The following is a 21,720-nucleotide window of genomic DNA, read 5'->3' as shown; positions in this document are numbered from 1 at the left end:
GTATCAGTACATGTACTCAGTATTGACTTTGCGACCACCATGTACAAAAGATTGAAACAAGTGCGATATGATGCTGGCTTCAAGCTGAAGGTTGTTGATTTTGCTAAAGAAACGAATAATTCGGCAGCTGCTAAGAAGTTTAGTGTAAATGAGAGAGAGTGGAGAAAGGCAGAGGACACGCTGAGGGAAATGCCAATGACGAAAGGTGCAAACCGCGGGAAAACATGTCAGTGGCCAGAGCTGGAAAAAAAAAGTTTTAGAGTGGGTGAATCACCCGCGATCGTCAGGATACATTATTACCAGAGAAATGATTCGAGTTCAAGCATTGAAATGGGCCAAAAAACACTGTGAGGTCAGCAAAAATTTCAAAGCTACGTGATTTATGAATGGACGTGATCTTGTGTTGAGACGAGAAACAAAGATTGCTCAGAAAATTCCCGCAGGGTGTTGATGTTTACGTTCAAGAATGCTGCTGGGTGGACGAAGCCGGTTGCTTGGAGTGGGTTAAAGAGGTGTGGCGTTGACATCCGGAAGGTTACAGGAAAGAAAAGTTGCTATTTGTCTGGGACGTGTTCAAAGCACACTTGTCGGGTGAGACAAAAGCAGCGTTGAAAGCTGAAAATACGGACATTGCAGTTATCCCCGGTGGTTTGATGTCCGTGCTCCAGCCACTAGATGTGAGTTTAAACAAATCATTCAAAGAATTCATGCGACGACAGTGAACAAAATTGACTCAAAAACAGCCAATAAATACGACCTGTCTTTCGTGCATTCGTTGTTCCGAAGTTTTCACCCTCTGTATAAGCCAACCCCCTAATTTTAGGACCAAACTTTAGGGCCAAATTCTCGGCTTATTCACCAGTATTGAAAAGTAGTGCGATCTTCTGTTGCCTTCAGACCCTGATAGTCTAAAGGAACTAAATTAGGTTCTTCAGCCCACTGAGCCTCCTCCATCTAATCCTGGCTGATTTTTTTTCAACCCTATTCTCCTGCCTTCTCCCAATTACCTTTAACCTCCTTTCCAATCAAGAAACCATCAATCTCTGCCTTGAATGCACTCAGTGACAGCTTACACAGTCGTCTGTGGCATCAAATTCCACAGGTTCACTATATTCTGGCTGAAGTGGCTCAATTCAATGGGACATCCCTTTGTTCTGAGCCTGTGCCCTCTGTCCTAGGCTCTCCTACCAATGGAAACATCCTCTCCACATTGACTCTATCCAGGCCTTACAATATCCAGTAGGTTTTAGTGAGATTGCCCCTCGTTCTTCGGAACTCCATCAAGTACAGAACCAGAGCCATCAAATGCGCCTCATATGTAGAAAGTTTTTCATTTCCCGGATCTTGTTCAGATATCTGTTAATTTAACAGTCCATAAGACCATAAGGCATAGGAGCAGAATTAGGTCATTCGGCCTATCGAGTATTACGGCTGATATATTTTACCTCTCAACCCCATTCTCGTGTCCTCTCCGTAACTTTGACACCATTATTAATCAAGAGTCACTGCTTTAAATATACCCAATGACTTGTCATTCAAGAATGTCTGTGGCAATGAATTCCACAGATTCACCACACTCTGGCTAAGGAGTTCCTCCTCATCTCCGTTCTAACTGGATGTCCTTCTCTGTGTGCGATCAAAGCCAGCAGCTCAGGGTTTTACCCTGTGGCTGCTTTGTTTAAATATTTGCCAGTGTCTCCCCCTAGTGGTGAAAACAGTTATTGGCGAGCTATAGGAGCACCAGCAAAGTCTCAACTTCAATCTCATGCAGGAAGAAAAGCAAGTTTTAGTACCAGGGGCAGTGAAGTGTGCCCATACATGGAGGATCAGCAGCATTCCATCTCCCTTCTGGGTGACATGCCCACCCTGATGGTTCTGCACTCACGCTGTACTTTATGGGGACAACTTCCTGATGATGTTGCCAGAGACAGACCTATACCAAAGCTGATCTGGAAAGAATGGCAATAAAGTTAAATATTTAAGTTCCCTTTGAGTGTTTGTAGTTCATCATCTCAATGTTATTTCTCTGAGGAACCTTCTAATCTCTTGGTCTTTTTCCGCAGGGTCGCCCTGGCCCACTGGGATTTCGGGGACAGAAGGTTAGTGACCGTTCAACTTGATCTCTAGTGTTTGCTTACAGAGGTACAGGGAGATCTGTGCAGGCGCTCCTGCACTTTGGCTTGGTAACGGGCGTGCAGAGGGTGGTGACGGAAAGCTGCCCTAAACTCTTGACAAGAAGCGCATCACAGAGACTGTGCTGAGAACCTTGCTGTTTCTCATAAATGTTAAACATTTGGATTGAATGTACGATGTACAGTACTGATGAAAATATATATGGCTGGAGTGCCTAAAGGCTTTAGCATAGTACTGTATTTTTCCTGTTTCCCAATAACACTTAATACTGTTGAGCTAATACAAAACCAAATACTCTTAATCCTGTTTTAACCAATATACAGTGCTGTGCTAAAGTCTTAGGCACCCTAGCTATATACTGTTTATGCCCCTAAGGCTCTTGCATGGTACTGTATATGTAAGCCTGCAGATGACATGAAAATCATTGTGATATGGATAGTGGGTCGGATAGATTTAGGCCATAGAACATTATTGATGGTTTACTAAAATAGGTAGAGCAAAGGCAGATGGAATTTAATCATGTTAAGTGAAAGATGATGCACTTTAGGAGAATTAAAGATATACACAATGAATGGTGGAGTCCTAGGTAGTATTGGGACAACAGAATCTTGGTTTACAAGTGCTAGGATCTCTGAAGATGGCAATGTACAGAAATAGGTGGTGATGCAGGCATAGAAGGTACTTGAGTAGAGCATAAGAGCAGTTTGGTGGAGTGCAACTTTATAAAGCATTGGTCAGGCCACAGATGGACACTGTACCTTATACAGTTCTGGCCACCGCACTGGGCAGAAGGTCAGGTCGGTGTGAACTAGCTAGCCATAAGGTCCCATTTCCATGCTGTAGTACTCTATGACTCTACAACTAGAGCAGGGGTTCCCAACCTGGGGTGCACAGATCCTGACGAAGGGTCTCGGCCCGAAACGTCGACTGTACTTCTTCCTATAGATGCTGACTGGCCTGCTGCGTTCCACCAGCATTTTGTGTCAGTCCCTCAGTTAATGGTAAGTCCACAGCATAAAAAAAAGGTGGGAACCCCTGGACCAGAGGAAGGATGTCTTGTAACTAAGAGGGCAGAGGGGAGATTCGCCAGACGTTGCCTGGGTAGGAGCATTTCATTTACGAGGATAGACTGGATAGGTCAAATTTCTTTTTCTTGGAACACAGGAAGTTGGGGAATGGTGGGGGACCCTGAGAGAAGTATACAAAAAAAAAGGCATAGAGATTGGCAAGCCATATCCCACAGCAAAGGGCAAGTGGGCATAAGTTTAGGGTAAGAGATTTGATGTGTAAAGGGCATTTGAGGAAGAGGTTTCTCATCCAAGCTGTGGCTGGAATTTTGAACACACTTCCCGAGCCGGTGGTGGGAGCAGGTCCTCTCATAGCATTTAATAAGTCTCTCGATGAGGGGGCTTAGATGGGTACAGTCCAAGTCCTAGTGAATAGGATCAGTGTAAATGCAAACCTTATGGTCAGTTTAGGCACGGTGGGCTGTTTCTCTGTTGTATGGCTCTGTGAGATATAGGATCCTTTTTAAGAGCTAGCAGAGCCACAATGGGCAGAGTTGATGGATGATTCTGCTATTCTCAGATCTTTGGGTATGTCCACAGGACTCAGGGAAGCTACAACATTGAATAACGTGGTTACAGAGGGCATGCGGTGGTGTGAGACCATCTTGAGGCACAGAGACTGAATGTGTAGGGCCACACACACACGCACACACACACACGCACACACACACACACACACACACACAGTTCGTACTATGCAGTGTGGTTTTCAAAAAATGTTCTTCTAAATTTAAAATAAAACTGTATTTCAGGGTAACATGGGATTAGGATTCCAAGGACAGAAAGGGACAAAGGTAAGCATGTGGTGGGGTGAAAACTCCAGCCAAACTACTATGTTCAATATTTTCCATCGAAGGAAGTACATTCTTACTCATTATAAATAAAATATCTGCATTTTCACTATGGATTCTTCTATTGTGAACCCTGTAATCCCAGTTACAAACACGTAATATCAATGTACACTCAGTGGCCACTTTATTAAGTATATTCTTGGTCTTCTGCTGCTGTAGCCCATCCACTTCAAAGTTTGACATGTTGTGCTTTCAGAGATGCTCTTCGGCACACCACTGTTGTAATGTGTGGTTGAGTTACTCTCTCCTTCCTCTCAGCTTGAGCCAGTCTGGCCATTCTCCTCTGACCTCACTCATTAACAAGGTGATTTCATCCTCAGAACTGTCACACATTGGATGTTTTTTTTTGCACCATTCATGGTCCTGAAAAACATTGTCTCATTTTTACTATGTACTGTACCAGCAGTTATGGTCGAAATGACAATAGAAGTGACTTGGTTTGAAGTTCTAGAGACTGTTGCGTGAAGATCCCAGGAGATCAGCAGTTCCTGAGATACTCAAGCAACCCCGTCTGACACCAACAATCATTCCATGGTCAAAGTCACTTAGGTCACATTTCTCCCCATTCTTATGTTTGATCTTAACCTCTTCACCATGGCTGCATGTTTCTATGCATTGTCGTACTGACACATGGTTGATAGATTAGATAAACAGCAGGTGTACAAAGTACCTGATAAAGTGGCAACTGAGTGTCAGTATGACCAGAGAAGAATCTGGGAAAATGAAGCATTTTAGCTTAAGAAGTTACCTCTTCCTGCACACCTAATCCTTCATTGATCTCGAAATGCAACAATTTGCCTATTGAAGTCATTGATAATATCCTCTCTTTGTCTCAAGAATTATTCCAGGTCACTCTGATAACCAATCACATTCCTGACTGGCATACTGCATCCCCTGTTCCATTCAATATGTACTTTTGTTTCATTGCTTTTCTCTTGCATGAATAAATACTCCTTAAAATCTGCCTTCCCAGTGCCAGGAGGTTCTATCAAGAGATGCAAGTCTAGATCTCTGCACATTCCACTTGTCTGACAGAGAGCATGGAATCGGATTTTCTCTGCCTGGGAATGGTGGCATGGTGATTAAATGACTGAACTTTTATCAAGAAACCTGGGCCAATTAGGTTGAATTATAACATAGTTGTAGACAATTTAAACCCAAAAAATTAAATAAATTTGGAATGAAAGTTATTTTCAGTATTGCTGACCATAAATCTATTAGCTATGGTTTCCTCTCAGAGAAGGAAGTCCACCGTAGCTGGTCTGCAATATAATTAATTAAACTCAATCCAGGTATTATAGCGATAACAACACCAGCAGTTTTGCCTACTTCTCACAAAAACAGAATCTCTCATTTAGTAATGTAGAGAATCATGGAGCAAAAAAAGATTCCTATTCTTATTGACTCATTTCATTGTAAAATTTCTCTGAAGGCATCTACAATCTGTGCTTATTAAAATGATTGAAGATAGTAACAAGGCCATCTTTCAAAATTTCTCATCAACTATCCCATAACCTTTCTGTGTAACATTCCTAAAGTAGCAATAATCAATATTCAGCTGAAAAATGGAAAAGATTTGTGCGATTCTGAAAAGTTAAAAGGAGATTACATTTCAGATCAGCAATTGTCCATTAAAATGACATGAGTGTTAGATATTGAAGCAAACACTAGAAGTTGGATTGAATTAAGCAATAATCAACACAAAAGATTCTGCAATGCTGGAGTTCTAGTGCAATGTATGAAATGTTGGAAGAGTTCAGGTGACCTGCTTGGTTCCTCCAGCATTTTAAATGAAGTAAATTTATTTCAGTCTCAGAACTTATGTAATCTTTGATCAGCTGCAAGAATTGCCCCACTTAGTTACTCTTTTGTCCTAAGGAACATTGAATTTCATTTGGACTGGATGTGTACATTCCTTAAATAAACTTGATAGGGAATTTGTACTTCTTCCATTTTATTGTAGTACTGTAAACATCCAACGTAGCAGCATGGAGCTGTCATCCTTTTCCCCCTTTATTGCTAGCAAGGGACTTGTTTTTTTGGTTCAGTTTTTGGCAAATTTTCTGTTTTAGTTCATTTTTTGGCAAAATCAGATACGTTTGATAAATAACAGATGAGTAATCCATCAATTTCTATAATAAAGTCGGTAATCATTATAAGCACTGAATCATTAAAATACACTACAGTATCAGGTCATTACAGTTAATCCACTGACTATTGTAACCCATACGTACATTTGGAATTCAAAACAAGTAAAACCCACTGTGCATGGGTGACAACATGGAACTATGTTAGTGAAGAGTAAATATTTCAAAGTGAAGATTCAGAAGTGGTTTGTTTTGGTTAAAGCTAAACAGTTCAAGATCTACCAACCATAAAGCCAACCAGTTCAGTCAGCTGTTCTAATGGAATATTATTGACATGAAACATTCCCCACCGTTGCGGCCTGACCTTCTCAGTATTTCTAGCAGTTCGGATCTGCTTTATTTGGCAAATGTACACCGAAACATTGAAAAATATAGTAAAGTGCATCTTTATTGTCAATGACCAATACAGTCCAAATATGTGTGGGGGAGGGGGGTCAGCTCACAAATATCACCAAGCTTCCTGAGCCAACATAGCATGCCCACAGCCTACCAATCCTGTGTCTTTGGAATGTGGGAGGAAACTGGAGCACCTGGAGGAAACCCACATGGTCACAGGAAGACACATTACAAACAGCAGTGGGAATTAAACTCTGATTGGTGATTGCAGGCACTATAAAGTGATGCACTAACCACAGCGCTGCCATGCATTCCACATTTAGTTTGCCTCCTGCTCTTTAAATAGAAAGAGTATAATAGTGTTTTTTTTTCACACCCAGGCCTGTAGTTATTGGACGTCTCCGTTGTCCTTATATTTTAGTTAAATGTTAAAGCTGCATTTATGGACTGCAGCAGAACGAGGAGGTGCCAGGTGTTCATCTGATAGTGTTAGTACCTGGGGACAAGTTAAACAATGTGTTGGGGGGCATGTCGAGCGACTTGTTAGGCCTATTCCAACTGGAATTTAGAAGAATGAAAGGTGATTGTATTGAAACATAGAAGATTCTGAAAGAGATGTTGGCAGAGTGTGTTTTTCTTTACTAGGCAATCGAGAACCAAGGAATCATCTACTTGATAGAGAGATGAATAAATATTTCTCCTCTTAGATGTTCACGAGTTTTGGGAGCCCCATTGGTTTGTGTAGTAGAGAATTCCAACAATTCATGACCTTCTCGATGACTGGATGTTTTTGATGTATTCCTCAATGGACAGAGTGTTGTTCTTTGAGCGAGAGAGGGTGTTCAGGGATTAGGAAACAACCAAAGAACTGAGGTCAGAACCTGATCCGCCATGACCTTGGTGAATGGCAGAGCAGGTGCAAGTGCCACCTATCTCATTCCTGCTCCTCGTCCTTATGTGCTCAAATCACAAATAAAGAAACAATATTGAAAATGCAGATATCTGAAACTGAGAATGAGTGAGTGCATCCTAGTTACATTGTCCGTTACTTTGTGTTAATAAACAGCAGGCGACTGCAGTAGGGTGACTGACCGCCTTTAACTGATTCTTTTGCTGACTTGATTCTCGTTTGCTTTCAAGCAGGTTGTATGTGAGACCACCACGCTCCACTGACTGTGTAATCACGTTGCAGCCAGCTCTCACTGTGATTGAAACCACTTGTCAATGACGCAGTTCTCCTTTGATAAGTGTGCTTGGCAGCTCTTGGTTTTTAATGTCAGGCAAACCTTCTAGAAAAGAAGTGAGTGGGCATCTTAAAGCACTGTGTCACCATAGATGCAGTGGGGGAGCTTGAGGGGCTCCTGAAATTGAAACGGCCTGAATACAATTCAGTAGCCAATAGCACCAGTTAATCACCTTATATTCAGCATGGAACCTGGCTGTCCTCACTTTCCTAAACACAAGAGGTTCTGAAGATGCTGGAAATCCAGAGTAACACCTACAAAGTATTTGGAGGAACTCAGCAGGTGAAAAATAGAGGACTGCGTGTAACCCGAGGTTATTTCTAAAGTAAGTACGTGTTCGGGACAGCATTGTGGGCCGAAGGACCTGTATTGTGCTGTAGGTTTTCTAAGTTTCTATCTTGGGAGGGTCTTGATCTGAAGCGTCAATTGTTTATTCTTCTTCATAGATGCTGAAATGCCTGCTGAGTTCCTCCAGCATTTTGTATGTTTTACCAGCTTTAGTCTCCCCCACTCTCCCCCCACCCACCCCATCCCTCCAGCGCTCAATTTAGGAAATGGAGAATGTGATAGAGGTGAGCATAGTTTAAACTGCTGTAGGTTCTTTGAATTCCTGCTGGTCATAAGTGAGGGGATGACAAAGCTGGTCAGCTGTTGATGATTACTTAGAGTAGATATGCAATGGTCTCAGTAGAAGCCAAGCTGCCTGCAGGAGCTGATGCAACCAAAGCAATCAAGAAGATACTTTTAAAGAAAACTTCAGAAACTTGGTGAGGAAAAGGAGCCCCACAGACAAGCCTGGGTTCTGATGGTTGTTTTGTGCTTGGCCAAACTAGAAATTCTCAGATTTCTTTATGACATTGAAACAAGCTGTTTCAGCTTGTCCAATCAATACTGGCTCACATCCTCAGTAATTTTCCCTGTTACTTATTCCCACCAGTTCCTCCACGGATTCTGACCAAGTGATAGTAGTAGTTGGTGACCTACAGAAAGGAAATTCTAGTTGTCATTGCAATCTCTTCCCAGAGCTTCCTATGGATAGGAGGCAATGCAGATTAGAGGCAAGGGTGGGACTGAGTACAATCTACGTGTGCAGACAATTCCTCTGAAGTATCTGTCCTATACATAATGGTCAGTGACGACCAGAACCCCTTGGGTCATTGCCATAGAAGGTGAAAAGAGAAGACAAAGGCTTACAATTGGGATAAAAGGAATTACTAGAGTACTGTACTGTATTGAAAGAAGCAACCAATAGGTGCCAAGCTGTAAGTCTCTAGCTGCCTTTATTATGCTTCCATAGATATTCCACGCTCCATGCCCAGATGTGTTGCTATTTTCACCATGATAGATGCTGTGTGCTGAATCACCCACTCCCTCACGTCCTCTACTCCTGCAGGTCTGGCTCATGCTGCATGCTACTAAATTCCCCTGACCCAATCCCCATGGCTGTGAGTATCCCTCCTCAGCTACAGGGCTTGGCCTCTTGTATCAGAATACAAAACCCCACACCCATAACATCCTTCAAATCTCCTTTTCATTATTTTATGTCACCCCTCAGCACATTCTGCCACCTTTCAGTACTTTCCATTCTTCGCACCCTGTTGCAGATCCCTATTTCCCATCTCGCATTCCTTTCTTCCTTGTTTTTTCCCCTCTTCACATTTTAATTCTCCACCTTTGGTATCATCCAAGGGCTGAAAGCTGACTGTATTTCAATGTATCTTCCTTTGCCTTTGAGCTATGTGGCATCCTGCTTTCGTCCTTCTTTAACCCACTGAACAGCATTGCCTGTTTGGTGGCGAGCGTACTCTGCTTGTCACAATGTCCTTGACCAACTGGAAACTGCCCAAGAGCTGAGGCCAATCCCTGTACAAGCATGATTAACTACTTCATTCATCTAAGTTTTCCAAACGTTGCTCATGGAAACATTTGTGAAATACTTAAGGGAAATGTAGTTAACCTTTTCAATATTTCTCAAACAAGCTTTCTTGCCCTGTGCATACACCTTGCTAACTTGCTCTTCTTTCCCTCTTGAGCACTTCCTCATGCTTCCTACTTCACAGGAGGCAAAAGGCTAAGAGAGTTGGAAATGGGCGGTGTTATAATGACCGTGACTACTCTGGCTCAGTTCAATGCATGGAGCCTTTTCTCACTCATCTCTTTGTAAGTGGCCTCTGACCATTCTGAGGCTCCTGTATGATGATATTGACTTTGTACTTTCACTGTGCCAGGTTCTGGGCTGTAGTATGGGCATACCAACTTGGCTCAATTTTGGTCTACCTCTTAGCTTCTAACCTTTGGATTTTCTTCCATAACCCTTTTGGCTTGTCACTGATGTTGTTCTCAAGAACGTTTTCTAATCCTCCAGTGGTGGGTTGGTTACTTTGGGAATTATTACTTTGGTCTTTATTGCATTGGAACTGTTTCTGTTACTAACCATAACTAACGGTTTCCACTCCCCTTCTCCAAACCCCTCCCTCTTCCCTCCACTTTCCCTGACCTCAGGGTGATGTTGGCCTTCCTGGCCTCCCTGGCCGTCCAGGAACTATCTCACAGGTCTCAGGGCCTGGTTTAAACATCTCAATCATAGGAGAGAAGGTAATACTTGGGAGCGAGTTGTAAACTGGACCAATGGTGGTACTGGAAGAACTGTGGTTGGATAAGTGATATTCTTTCCCAACCAAGGACTTACGACCATATTTCTCTTCCTTACTAAATTAATTGATGATTCCTGCAACTGGCTCAACATCATAAACTCTGAGTTATGTTTATGACAGTTTAAAGGGCTATGCTTTGAGCTCTCAAAGTGCCATTCAACAGCTTCCCAAATGACACAGGAACTGTTGAACTAAGTAAGTTGGGTTACAACAGCAGAGTTAACTTGGAGCGCACCTGTTGGATTAAGAATGTATTATTGGTGGGTGAGTGCTCCTCTTTGGCAAGGCTAAACATTGCAGATTCCACATCCTAACCCAGACTGTCGTATGGTCCAGTGCCTTGTTTCTTACCAGGGCAGCCATTGTCCCAGCTAACAACAATGTGTATAATGATGTCAGGAGAAACATTTATGCTTCCTTCCCGATTGCTGCACTTCAGGGAGACGTGGGTCTTCCAGGTCCTCCGGGCCCTCCACCAGCCACCGGAACGCTTGAGTTTGCTAGACCAGCTGGATTTCCAAAAGGGGACCGAGGTGAAAAGGTTTGTGGACAAAATGGAGGCGGGTGGCCAGGGTGGGGAGGATGAAAGACATCAGTGTAAAGTTAAGCTTTCCTTCCGGAGGTAAGCTAGACCGACACACAACCCAAAAGGGTGTTGGCTTTCGTCTTGGCGGTCGAGCGTCATGGTGATCACTTTGCTCATTAAGAAATATGCAGGTGAACTTTTGTGTCAATGTCTCCACTGGGCAGCTTCAGTGTGAAGGACAGTGAATTTAGCTGCCTTGATTTGAATCTTTAATGGTGTTCCCCTTATGATATCTTTTGAGTGGGACCTCAGTTGGTTCTGAATTCCGGGAATTATTTTGGTATCATTTTGGTATGAATGTGCCTCCTTGTTAAGATTGGTTGTAAGCATATTTTATAGAACATGGAATGTAGAGCAGGACAGCACAGGAACAGGAACAATGTTGAGCTGAGCTAATTAAATATGTAAAAAAATGCACAACTGAGCTTATCCCTTCAGCCTACACACTGCCCATATCCTTACATATCCTGCTCATTCATCTGCCTTTCCAGGAGCCTCTTTAATACCTCCATCATATTTGTCTCAACCCCCTACCCCAGGCAGTGCTTTCCGGGCATCTACCACTCTCTGTAAAATAAATTGCCCCACGCATTTCTTTTGAACTTATCCCCTCTCAACTTAAATGCATGGGTGTTTGATATTAGGGGTTTCACAGATCTGAGATTAGGGAGAAAAATACTGACTCTGTACACTATCCATACATCCATAATCTTATAAACCTCAATCTGATCTTCCATCAGCTTCTGCTGCTTCAGAGGAAACAAGTTTGTCCAAACTCTGGTTTTAACACATTCCTCTAATGCAAGCAACAGTCTGTTAAATCCCTTCTGCACCCTCTCCCAAGTCTTGACATCTTTCCTGTAACGAGGCAAACAAAAATTAATGTAAGACTGTAGATGTGGCCTTACTAGAATTTTACAAAGCTGTAACATAGCTTTCTGACTCTTGAACTCAATTCTTTAACTATTAGAGGAAGCAGGCCATATGCATTCTTTAGCACCTTATCAACCTGTGTAACCACTTTCGGGAAGCTATGCACTTGGACTCCAAGATCCCTCTACACAACAATTCTGTTAAGAGTCTTGCCATTAACAGTGTACAGTCCTTTTACATTTGATTTCCCAAATTTGGCATGGTTAAGCTCCATTTACCCACCCATATTTGAAATTGATCTAAATCCCATTGTTTCCTTTGACATTCTTCTGCGTTCTCTACAACGCCACACACCTCTGTAATGCCCGCAAACTTACTAACCCAACAACTGCAGTTTGAGCCCAGTCATTTATATATATATATATACCATAAATAATAGAAGTCCCAATATGAATCCCAGAAATTACAGACTGCCAGCCAGAATATGACCCATTGGCTACTGCCTTCTGAATCCAAATGTTCAATTCCCCATGGATCCCACACACCTTTATCTCCTGAATGAGTTTCCCATGAGTATCCTTGTCAAATGCCTCACTAAAATCCATGTAGACCATGTCCACAGCTTTATCTTCATCAATCACCTTTGTCTGGGGGTATTCCACAAGCACCTACAGTGATGTTAAATCTTTGCAGTGCGAAGAGATGAATTTTCATTTCAGTAATTTGGGCTTATTACTTAATATACTTATTATCAGGGCATTCCTGACTTGTGATGAAGTACTGATCGGGGAGTTTGTTCCGGCATATTTCCCATGGAAACTATCATTTCCTTCAAAGGAATTGCATTGGGTTCCCAGAGCAAAGGGCAAGTTAAAAGGTTATGCATTATGCACAAATGTAAAATATTTGTAGCCCACCTTCTGTTTACTTATTTGACCACATATGGGCAATTCAGCCTTGTAATTGGAGGGTATATGACCAAGGGGAACAAAGAATGCCCTCACCCACATCTCCTCCATTCCGCAGAGATCTGCGCTCACCTCATCTCCCCACTACCTTAAAGAACACAGAGCAGTACTGCACAGTATAGGCCCTTTAGCCCATGATGTTGTGGTGACCTATTAACCTGCTCTAAGATCATTCTAACCCTTCCTTCCCACATGGCCTTCTACTTTATTTTTATCGATGGGTTTAAGATGTCTCTAATCTATCTGCCTCTACAACGATGTTCCGTGCAACCACCACTGTCTGTGTAAAAAAAAAACTGCTTATTAGACATATCTTCCTTCACGAAGCACTGAGGACAGTCCTTAACCTACTGCATAGTTGCCAGGTTCTCCTTCCCTGCTCTTCTTAAAGGCACAATATTAGACATTTTCCAGTATTCAGGCACTTCACCCCGATATTTTCCTCCAATCTTGCATTAGCCTTTTCTGCTCTGGGGAAAAATGTCACCACCTGTCCACTCTATCTATGCCTCTTATAATCTTATCCACCCCTATCAAGTCAACTCAACTACCTTCAATCCAAAGAGAAAATCCCTGCCCTACTCAATTTATCATCTTAATACATGCTCCCTAATCCAGGCAGCATCCTGGTAAATTTCCTGTGCACCATCTCCAAAGCTTCCAGACCCTTCCTGTAATGAGGCGAACAGAACTAAACACAATACTGCAATTGTGGAATATGTGGGGCAATTTAAATTAAGGAGGTTTCAGGTATGAGTGTGATTAGTTGTTGCTGTTGATAAAGGAGCTTAAAGTGAATAAGTGATCATTACAAGCTGAGAAACAGTGGCTAGGAGCAGGAGATGAAAACCATTATTCCACAAAGAGTGTGGTTGATCTTTTTGTGGGATTTCACAGATCTCAATGATCAAAAGCAGATTGGTGAAACAATATACATCAATGTACCTGTTAATTTTCTTGCTTTTAGAATGGCTACATTGGATGGGAAAGTGCTGACGCATTCACTGAGTTCATTGTATTCCCCAAATAACCAGTGAGCTCACCAATTAACAGAGAGAGGGGGAAGTTGAAGCCTGATTGGTATCATCTCAAAGTTTGCAATGAAACATACCAAACATGGTAAACTCATTGTCCAATTACACGCAACGTTCAGTATTTTTCCCGACTGGTAGAATACCTGGATCATTGTTGGCTGCTACAAGCCTATCAGTGATCATACTTGCAGTAAGATTTTGAGCTGGCGGATTCCAAGCATCACTGAAGAAGTGTATGCGTCAAAGCTCATTGCTCAAGATATGTTATCTATTAATATTTTGCTAGCTCTTCTATAATATAACCCATTGATGACCCTGGATCTGTTTTAATAGAGGATGGCAATGTAAGATTTCCTAAAATGGTCTTGGAACTTGATATACTGTGTTAAGTTGGAGCTTATCTAATGAATCACTATTGTGATGTGTCCCCTTATTCCCTTTCTTCATAGGGCGATAAAGGGTTACCTGGTCCTCCTGGAAGGCCTGGATTCCCTGGTCTACCGGTAATGTTTCATTTTTTCCAATCACAAGGTCTGAAGTCAGTACCTAATACTGAGAGAGAGAGAGAGCAGGGACCTCTTCTCCTCTGTTGGTTTACACTTCCTTGTCTGGGATCTCCTGGTTCACTCTTGCATGTGCTGAACTTCTCACTGAGGCGACCAGGATTCTCCAGGATTAGTCTGTGGACACATTTGGTACATTTGGAATCGGTTTTGAAAGGGTTAGGGTTAGCAACGACCCCTGGCAACACCTCTAGCCAGTTTAAAGAAAATACCACTCCACCATCACCTTCTACTTTGTATAATCAAGCCAATTGTGTATCCACTTAGCTATCTCTCCCTGGATCCCATGTGATTTAATCTTCCTTTGCAGCCTTCCATGGGGAACCTTATCAAAGGCCTTACTGAAGTCCATATAGACTACTTCTACTACCCTGCTCTTGCTGACGATGGTTACATCTTCAAAACACTCAAGATTTCATGAGGCATGATCTTCACACACACAGCTGTGTCGACAATCTTTTAAAGAACCCCAGTCTTTCCAAATCTTATCCCTAAAATTCCCTCCAATAACTTACCTTCCACAAACATTAGGCTTATTGGTCAATAGTTTCTAGGTTTTTTTTCCCCAGGCCCTTCTTAAATAAAGGGACAAGATTAAACATCCTCCAGTCTTCAGGCACTTCACCCCTTGCTAACGATGGGGTATCAGGCAGGACTTTGGAGACTCTAATCATGTGGCTTAGGTGTGAATCAAATTAGGATACTTTACCTAAATGTGTGAAGGTTGCTTAAGAGTTAATGTTGCTGTGATAATATATCTGTTGCATGCACTAAATGGGACCAGTCATTTCACTTTGTATTATCGGTAGAAAGTCATACCATTTGCATGTGCCAGCTATGCCATCTGCAATACGTGACTCACAGTGTCTTCTTTTCCAGGGTTATACAGATGTACTCAGCTCAAAAGGAGAGAAAGGAGTCCCTGGTCTCCCAGGTGCAAGGGTATGTGAGTGTATTTTAATGATGTTCATTCTCTTTCTGCTAGTCCAATATAATCCAGACAAAGTTTTCTGTCCAAAATTCAAAGGATAGACCAGTTATATTGCCTTCCACAGAAGAGGTAAAAGAAATAAAGATTAACTTTATTTTTCACATGTACATTGAAATATGTGGTGTGTGTGTGTGTGTGTGTGTGTGTGTGTGTGTGTGTGTGTGTGTGTGTGTGTGTGTGTATGACCAACACTGCCAAGGATGTGCCGGGGAAGCACACAAGTGACTCAATGCTTTTGGTGCCAACATAGCATGCCCACAACATACTAATCTGTAAGTATTTACGATGTGGGAAGAAACTGGAGCAGCTATTGAGCCCAGTTCTAAAGCAAGCACTGTGGGTTGGTATTACTCTAAATGAGTAAACATGGAGCCTTGGCCAACCAACAGATCAAACTGAAAGACTGGAGGCACAATCCTCACTAGTTTAGGTACTGTAGCCACCTCCATGCTTCCCCAGTGTGACCTTGCCTTAGGCAAGGGTGCAGGCTGAACATTTAGAAATTAGGCCTTTTAGATGCTGGGCTGGAAGAAGAGAGACAAGTGATATTGATAGGCCTGACACACACTTCCATACAAAGAATGACAGGGAGAGCTGGGGGGAAGATGTCAGTTTGAGCACTGCAGAACACCAAACTGATCTTTTATTATTGGAACAAATTGAGTTATTAATACAATGCAGATGATCTAATAAGAGTAACTTGTTGTACATTTTTAGAAGCAATCTCAATCAGTGCAAGTAATCGCCAAAGGTGGTCCACCATGAAACAGAAAAAAATGTTTTTTAGAAGTTATATCTACATTTTTCTTGGGAATATTGTGTATATGTTATGTGTGTGCACTATATATATAATTTTATATTTATAATTAATCAAGTAGTGCAATAAGGGAGCAATTGTCTATTTGTCTATTTGCATTAAATACATTGAAAGTTTCATTAATGCATTAGAATACCAACATAAAAGTGAACAGTTAATCCTATCCATATTGTTGCTTTTATTTTATTTATACATTTTTCAGCGTCTGACCAAAATTGAGTTTTTTTTGTTCCACCTCGGTACACGTGACAAAATTTAGTATAGTAGTGTTCATTTCTGGTCCCCTCATTGTAGGAAGGGTGCAGAAGCTTTAGAGAGGGTGCAAAGTAAAATTACCCAGGATGCTGCTCGATTAGAGAGCATGTCCATTGAGGATATGCTGAGCTATCAAGGGCTTTTCATATTGGATCGAATGAGGAGTCAAGGTAGCTTGATAGAGTTGTATAGGATGGTAAGAGGCATAGTATGGACGGCCAGATTCTTTCTTCCAAGGCAGAAATGCCCAATATGACGGATCATAATTTTAAGGTGACTAAGGGAAAGTATAAGGGGGCTGTCAGAGGTAGTTTTTTTTTACACAGAGATGTGGATGTGTGGAACGCGCTGCCAATGGTGGTAGTAGAGGCAGATACCTTAGCGGCACTTAAGAGACACTTAGAAAGGCATGTGGATGAAAGAAAAATGATGAGCTCTGTGGGTTGAATACGTCAAAGGGTTAGCACAACGTTGTGGGTCGAAGGGACTTTATTATGTTTCTTGTTTATTTTCTATCCCTAATTGCCCTTTGGTGGGTGCTGAATGATTGAACTCCAGTCGCTTATGGGAAACTATTGATTCTCTGTATTCCTTCTGGTGAATGTATACCCTTTGTGCTAGCGGAAAGGGAGCTCCAGAATTCACAAGCAACAATGGCAAAGTTCTGTTCAAATATTTCTAAAGTAGGATGGTGTGTGAATTGGAAGGAAATTTGTAAGTGGTGGTCTTCCTAGCTTGTAGAGGAATAGGCTTGTCAGTGTAACTTGGATGAGCAACTGCAGTGCATTTTGTAGATGCCACACAGTATAACCACTGTGAACCATTAGTGGAGGAAATTAACATTCAGGATTGTTGGTGTCAGTTGGGTGGTGAGTCATTCACTCCAGGGCACCCATCTTCCAGCTCCTTTGTCTGTAGCTGACCCATTGTGAGATGAGGAGCTGCTACGTGCTTGTTCTTGCAGAGAGGTGGCTCCAGAATAACATCCCATGCACCATGAATTTTCAGCCATGCCACTCATGGAGCTGTGCTAATATTTATTTATTTATTGACTGACTGACATACAGTGAGGAACAGGCCATTTTAGCCCTTCAAACCATGCTGCCCAGCATCCCCAGTTTAACCCTAGCCTATCTTGGGATAATTTACAATGACCAATTAACCTACAGACCGGTATGTCTCTGGAATATGGGAGGAAACTGGGACCCCCAGAGTCAATCCATGCAGTCACAGGGAGGATGTACAAACTCCTTACAGATGACAGTAGGAATATTATTTAATTTGTGAGTTTATGTGCCATTGTAACAATATGTGCTATGTGTGGCTGCATGTACTGCCTTTTGCACCCTGCCCCCAGAGGAAGACTGTTCTGTTTAGATGTGTATGATTGAATGACTATTTAGCTTGAACTGTTATTCGATGTTCAAGGCACCAGGAGCATAAGCATCACGTTAATTTTAAAAGACAGTGTTATAAGGTCTCACACAAGAAAATCTGAAGCTTCTCTGCATGATGCATGAACCCCTTGACCTATAGTAACTAACTGTATGGGTATATATTAACTCTGATCCTGAATAAAGTACAGCGTGGTTTAAAAACCATTTTGGAAGAGAGTGAAAAGATTATTGACTGAACACTGCACTTTTCCACTGCTATAATCCAACCGATGGATGAACATCCAACAATAAAATGTTAACATGTCTTTATGCTTTAGCTGAAGTAATAGAAATTGTACAGAAACAGGCTGTTCAGTCAAAACAATTGTGTTGCTGAATCCTTGACAGGAGCAGGGCTATGAATCCTGTGTCTCATAGTACTCCCTGACCTCCTTGTAATCTGTGCTTCTGTGGATGTCTCCAGGCTGATTCTTCACTACGTTGCTCAGGAGGTGCTTGTATTATAGGTTGAGATGGGACGTTAAACTGATGGTTGCTCTGCTCTCTCAGGTCAACAAAAGTGATTGCTATTGAGGAAGAAAATTGGCCCACAGCGATTTCTGCAAACAGTCATTCAGAAACCAAGTGCATCAGCTCAGATAGCAGTTGTGGAGTAGGAATTTTCATCACAGTTATGGAAAATTGGGAAATACCATAAATATTTTAACTTGCAGAATAAGGTGTTTGGAGAGGACAAGGCTATGAAAGAGTAGATTCCGAAAGAGATATAATAATGTCAGTGGTGGCAGTGAGTCCTGATAAAGGAGATGATGGATCCTTAATCATAAGTGCCCTTTCTGAAGGAACTCAGCCAGTCAGACAGCATCTATGGAGAGGAACCCATGATCAAAGATCCTCAGCATCAGGCCATGCCCTTTCCTCATTGCTGCCATCAGGTAGAAGGTACAGGCGCCTCAGGACTCACATCATTAGGTGCAAGAACAGTTGAACAAAAGAGGATAACTGCACTGATCTGTTGAGATCTGTGATCTCACTTTAATGTCTACTTATCTTTTTTAATTTCATGTTCTTGCAATTTATTTATATTTGCAATTGCATAGTTTGTTGTCTTCCATGCTCTTGCTCTTCCATAGATCCTGTTTACAGTTACAGTTCTGTAGATTTGCTGTGTATGCCTGATCTCAGGGTTGTATGTGGTGACGTATATGTATTATTGATAATAAATATCACTTTGAACTTTTTATGAATAAACAGTCAATGTTTTGGGTCAAGACCCTTCATCAGGCTCATATATATACCAAGGGTGCCTAAGACTTTTGTATAGTACTGTAGTAACTTTATGTGTTGCTCCGTACTGCTGCCACAAAAAAAAACAAATTTCATAATGTATGTGAGTGATGATAAACCTGATTTTGATGTGGGTCTGTTTTGTGGACAGAGAGTGGGAAGGAGTTAGAGAGAGGGGAATCATTGTCCGGAAAAAGGGAAGGGAGTAGTAAGCGCAAAGAGACATTCAGTAATGAACAATTGACCAATTATTTGGAATCAAATGACCTTGTCTGGTGTCTCAGGGCTGGGTGTTTCTGCACTTGTACCACCCCTTGCCCCGGCACTCCTCCTCTGCCACCACTCCCATACCTTACCTGTGGCGTTCTACCCTTCCCATTCCCAAAATTCTGTGCTGCTGCTAGATTTACAAACTCGCTCTCTGCTCCATATTGACAAGTTCAGTACTGTGCAAAAGTCTTAGGTACCCTAGCTATGTATATTGCCTAAGGCTTTTGCATAGTACCATCTGTAATGAAATTTTTTTGCGGCAGCAGTACAGTGCAAGGCATAAAAATTACTAGAGGTTACCATACGAATCAACAAATAAATAGTGCAAAAGAGGAATAGTGAGGTTGTGAGCATGGGTTCATGCAGTGTTCAGAAATCTGATGGCAAAGAGGAAGCTTCTGTTCTTAAACCAGTGATTATGCATCTTCAGGCTCCGATACCTCTTCTTGGATAATAGTCGTGAGAAGAGTGCAAGTCCTGGGTGGTAAGGGTCCATAAAGATGGATGCTGATTTGTTGAGGCATTTCCTTTTGAAAATATCCTCAGTGGTGAGTAGGTTTGAGCCCATGGTGGAACAGGTTGAGTCTACAACCTACTCCAGTCACTTTCAGTCCTGTGCATTGGGGCCTCCATATCAGGCAGTGATGCAACCAGTCAGAATTCTCTCCACGGTACATCTGTAGAAATTTGCTAGAGTCTTTGGTGGCATACCAAATTTCCTCAAAAGCCTAACAAAGTATAGCCACTGGCGTGCCTTTATTTTGTGACTGCATCAGTATGTTGGGCTCAGGATAGATCCTGTGAGATGCTGAATTCCCAGGAGCTTGAAACTGCTCACCCTTTCCGCCACTGACTCTCAATGAGGACCATGGTCCTGACTTACTCCTCCTGAAGTCCTCCGCTTCTTGTATTCATCTGTTGATTTTCCTCTTTTCAAATAATAATAATACATAGCAAGAAAATGCTGGGAGAGTTTTTTTTTGGTTAGGTATTCTGCATCATAAAGCTAGCTCTGTGGATAGAAGTTGACAGTTCACTATATTATACACCAAATACTATCATTCAATACTTTCATCTCCTCAAAATAAATCAATAAGCTTCAAGAGCTTGGCCTCAATACCTCCTTGTGCAAATGGATCCTCAATTTCCTCACTTGAAGACCCGGTCAGTTTGGATTGGCAACATTTCTTCCACAATCTCCATCAACACAGGTGCACTTAGCTGTGAGCTTGGCTGTCTGCTCTACTCACTTTATACCTATTGCTGTGAGGCAGTTCCAGTGCATATTTATGTTTTCTGATGACGCCATTATTATGGGCCATTATTACGCCATTACAATGGTGATGGATCCGCATACAGGAGGGGGATTGAAAATCTGGCTGAGTGGTGCCACACAACCACCTCTCACTCCATGTCAGCAAGACCAAGGAGCTGATTATTGAGTTCAGGAGGAGGAAACCAGAGGTCTGTGAGCCAGTCCGTGACAGGGGATCAGAAGTGCAGAGATCAGCAACTTTAAATTCCTCAGTGTTACCATTTCGGAGGATCTTTCCTGAGCCCAGTGCAGAGCTGCCATTGCAAAAAAAGCACTTCCTTAGAAATTTTCAGTTTAGAAACAGTTCTTAGAAACATTAAGTTTGACTTCTACAAATTTGTGGTGAGGAGTAAATTGTCTAGTTGCAGCACGGCCCCCAATGAAAATGTTAATGCCCTTGAACAGAAAATCCTCAAAAGGTGGTGGATAACACCCAGTCCATCACAGGTAAAGCCCTCCCACCATTGAGCATGTATACACAGGGCACTGTTGCAGGAAAGCAAGGATCCATCAAGGATCTCCATCAATCTGACCATGCTCTCTTCTTACTGCTGCCATCAGGAAGAAGCTACAGGAACCTCAGTACCCACTCCACCAGGTTCAGAAGCAGTTATCGCCCCTTAACCATCAGGGTGTTAAACTTCGCCTACCCCATCACTGAAATGTTCCCACAATTGAAGTACTCTCTTTCAAGGACTCTTCATCTTATGATCTCAATATTTATTGTTTGTTTGTTTATTTATTTATTCTGGTTTGTATTTGCCAAGTTTGTTGCCTTTTATACATTGGTTGCTTCTCTGCCCTGTTGGGTGCAGTCTGTTATTAATTCTATTATGCTTCTTGAATTTATTGAGTATGCCCGCAAGAAAATGCATCTTAGGGTGGTATATGGTAAAATGCATCCTAGGGTGCTTTGATAATAAATTTACTTT

The 21,720-nt window shown here is 42.0% G+C and overlaps 1 protein-coding gene across 6 annotated transcripts in view; it reads left to right on the top strand.

Moving 5' to 3' along the window:
- Positions 1 to 21,720, top strand: part of LOC132397969 (collagen alpha-6(IV) chain-like) — a 405,602-nt gene that overhangs the window by 260,504 nt on the left and 123,378 nt on the right. For 5 of the 6 annotated variants that reach the window (XM_059976821.1, XM_059976818.1, XM_059976819.1 and 2 more), the window contains 5 exons: positions 2,064 to 2,099; positions 3,953 to 3,994; positions 10,872 to 10,973; positions 14,343 to 14,396; positions 15,336 to 15,398. In XM_059976821.1, the coding sequence (XP_059832804.1) occupies positions 2,064 to 2,099; positions 3,953 to 3,994; positions 10,872 to 10,973; positions 14,343 to 14,396; positions 15,336 to 15,398 (297 nt within the window). Of the gene's footprint in view, positions 1 to 2,063; positions 2,100 to 3,952; positions 3,995 to 10,280; positions 10,374 to 10,871; positions 10,974 to 14,342; positions 14,397 to 15,335; positions 15,399 to 21,720 lie in introns of all 6 variants that reach the window. The other variant, XM_059976820.1, reaches the window with a different exon arrangement.

The sequence above is a fragment of the Hypanus sabinus genome, chromosome 8 (genome assembly GCF_030144855.1).
Source record: "Hypanus sabinus isolate sHypSab1 chromosome 8, sHypSab1.hap1, whole genome shotgun sequence".
Classification (NCBI taxonomy): Eukaryota; Metazoa; Chordata; class Chondrichthyes; order Myliobatiformes; family Dasyatidae; genus Hypanus; species Hypanus sabinus.
Note: the sequence above shows the minus strand (reverse complement) of the source record. Positions and strands in the feature narration are given on the sequence as shown.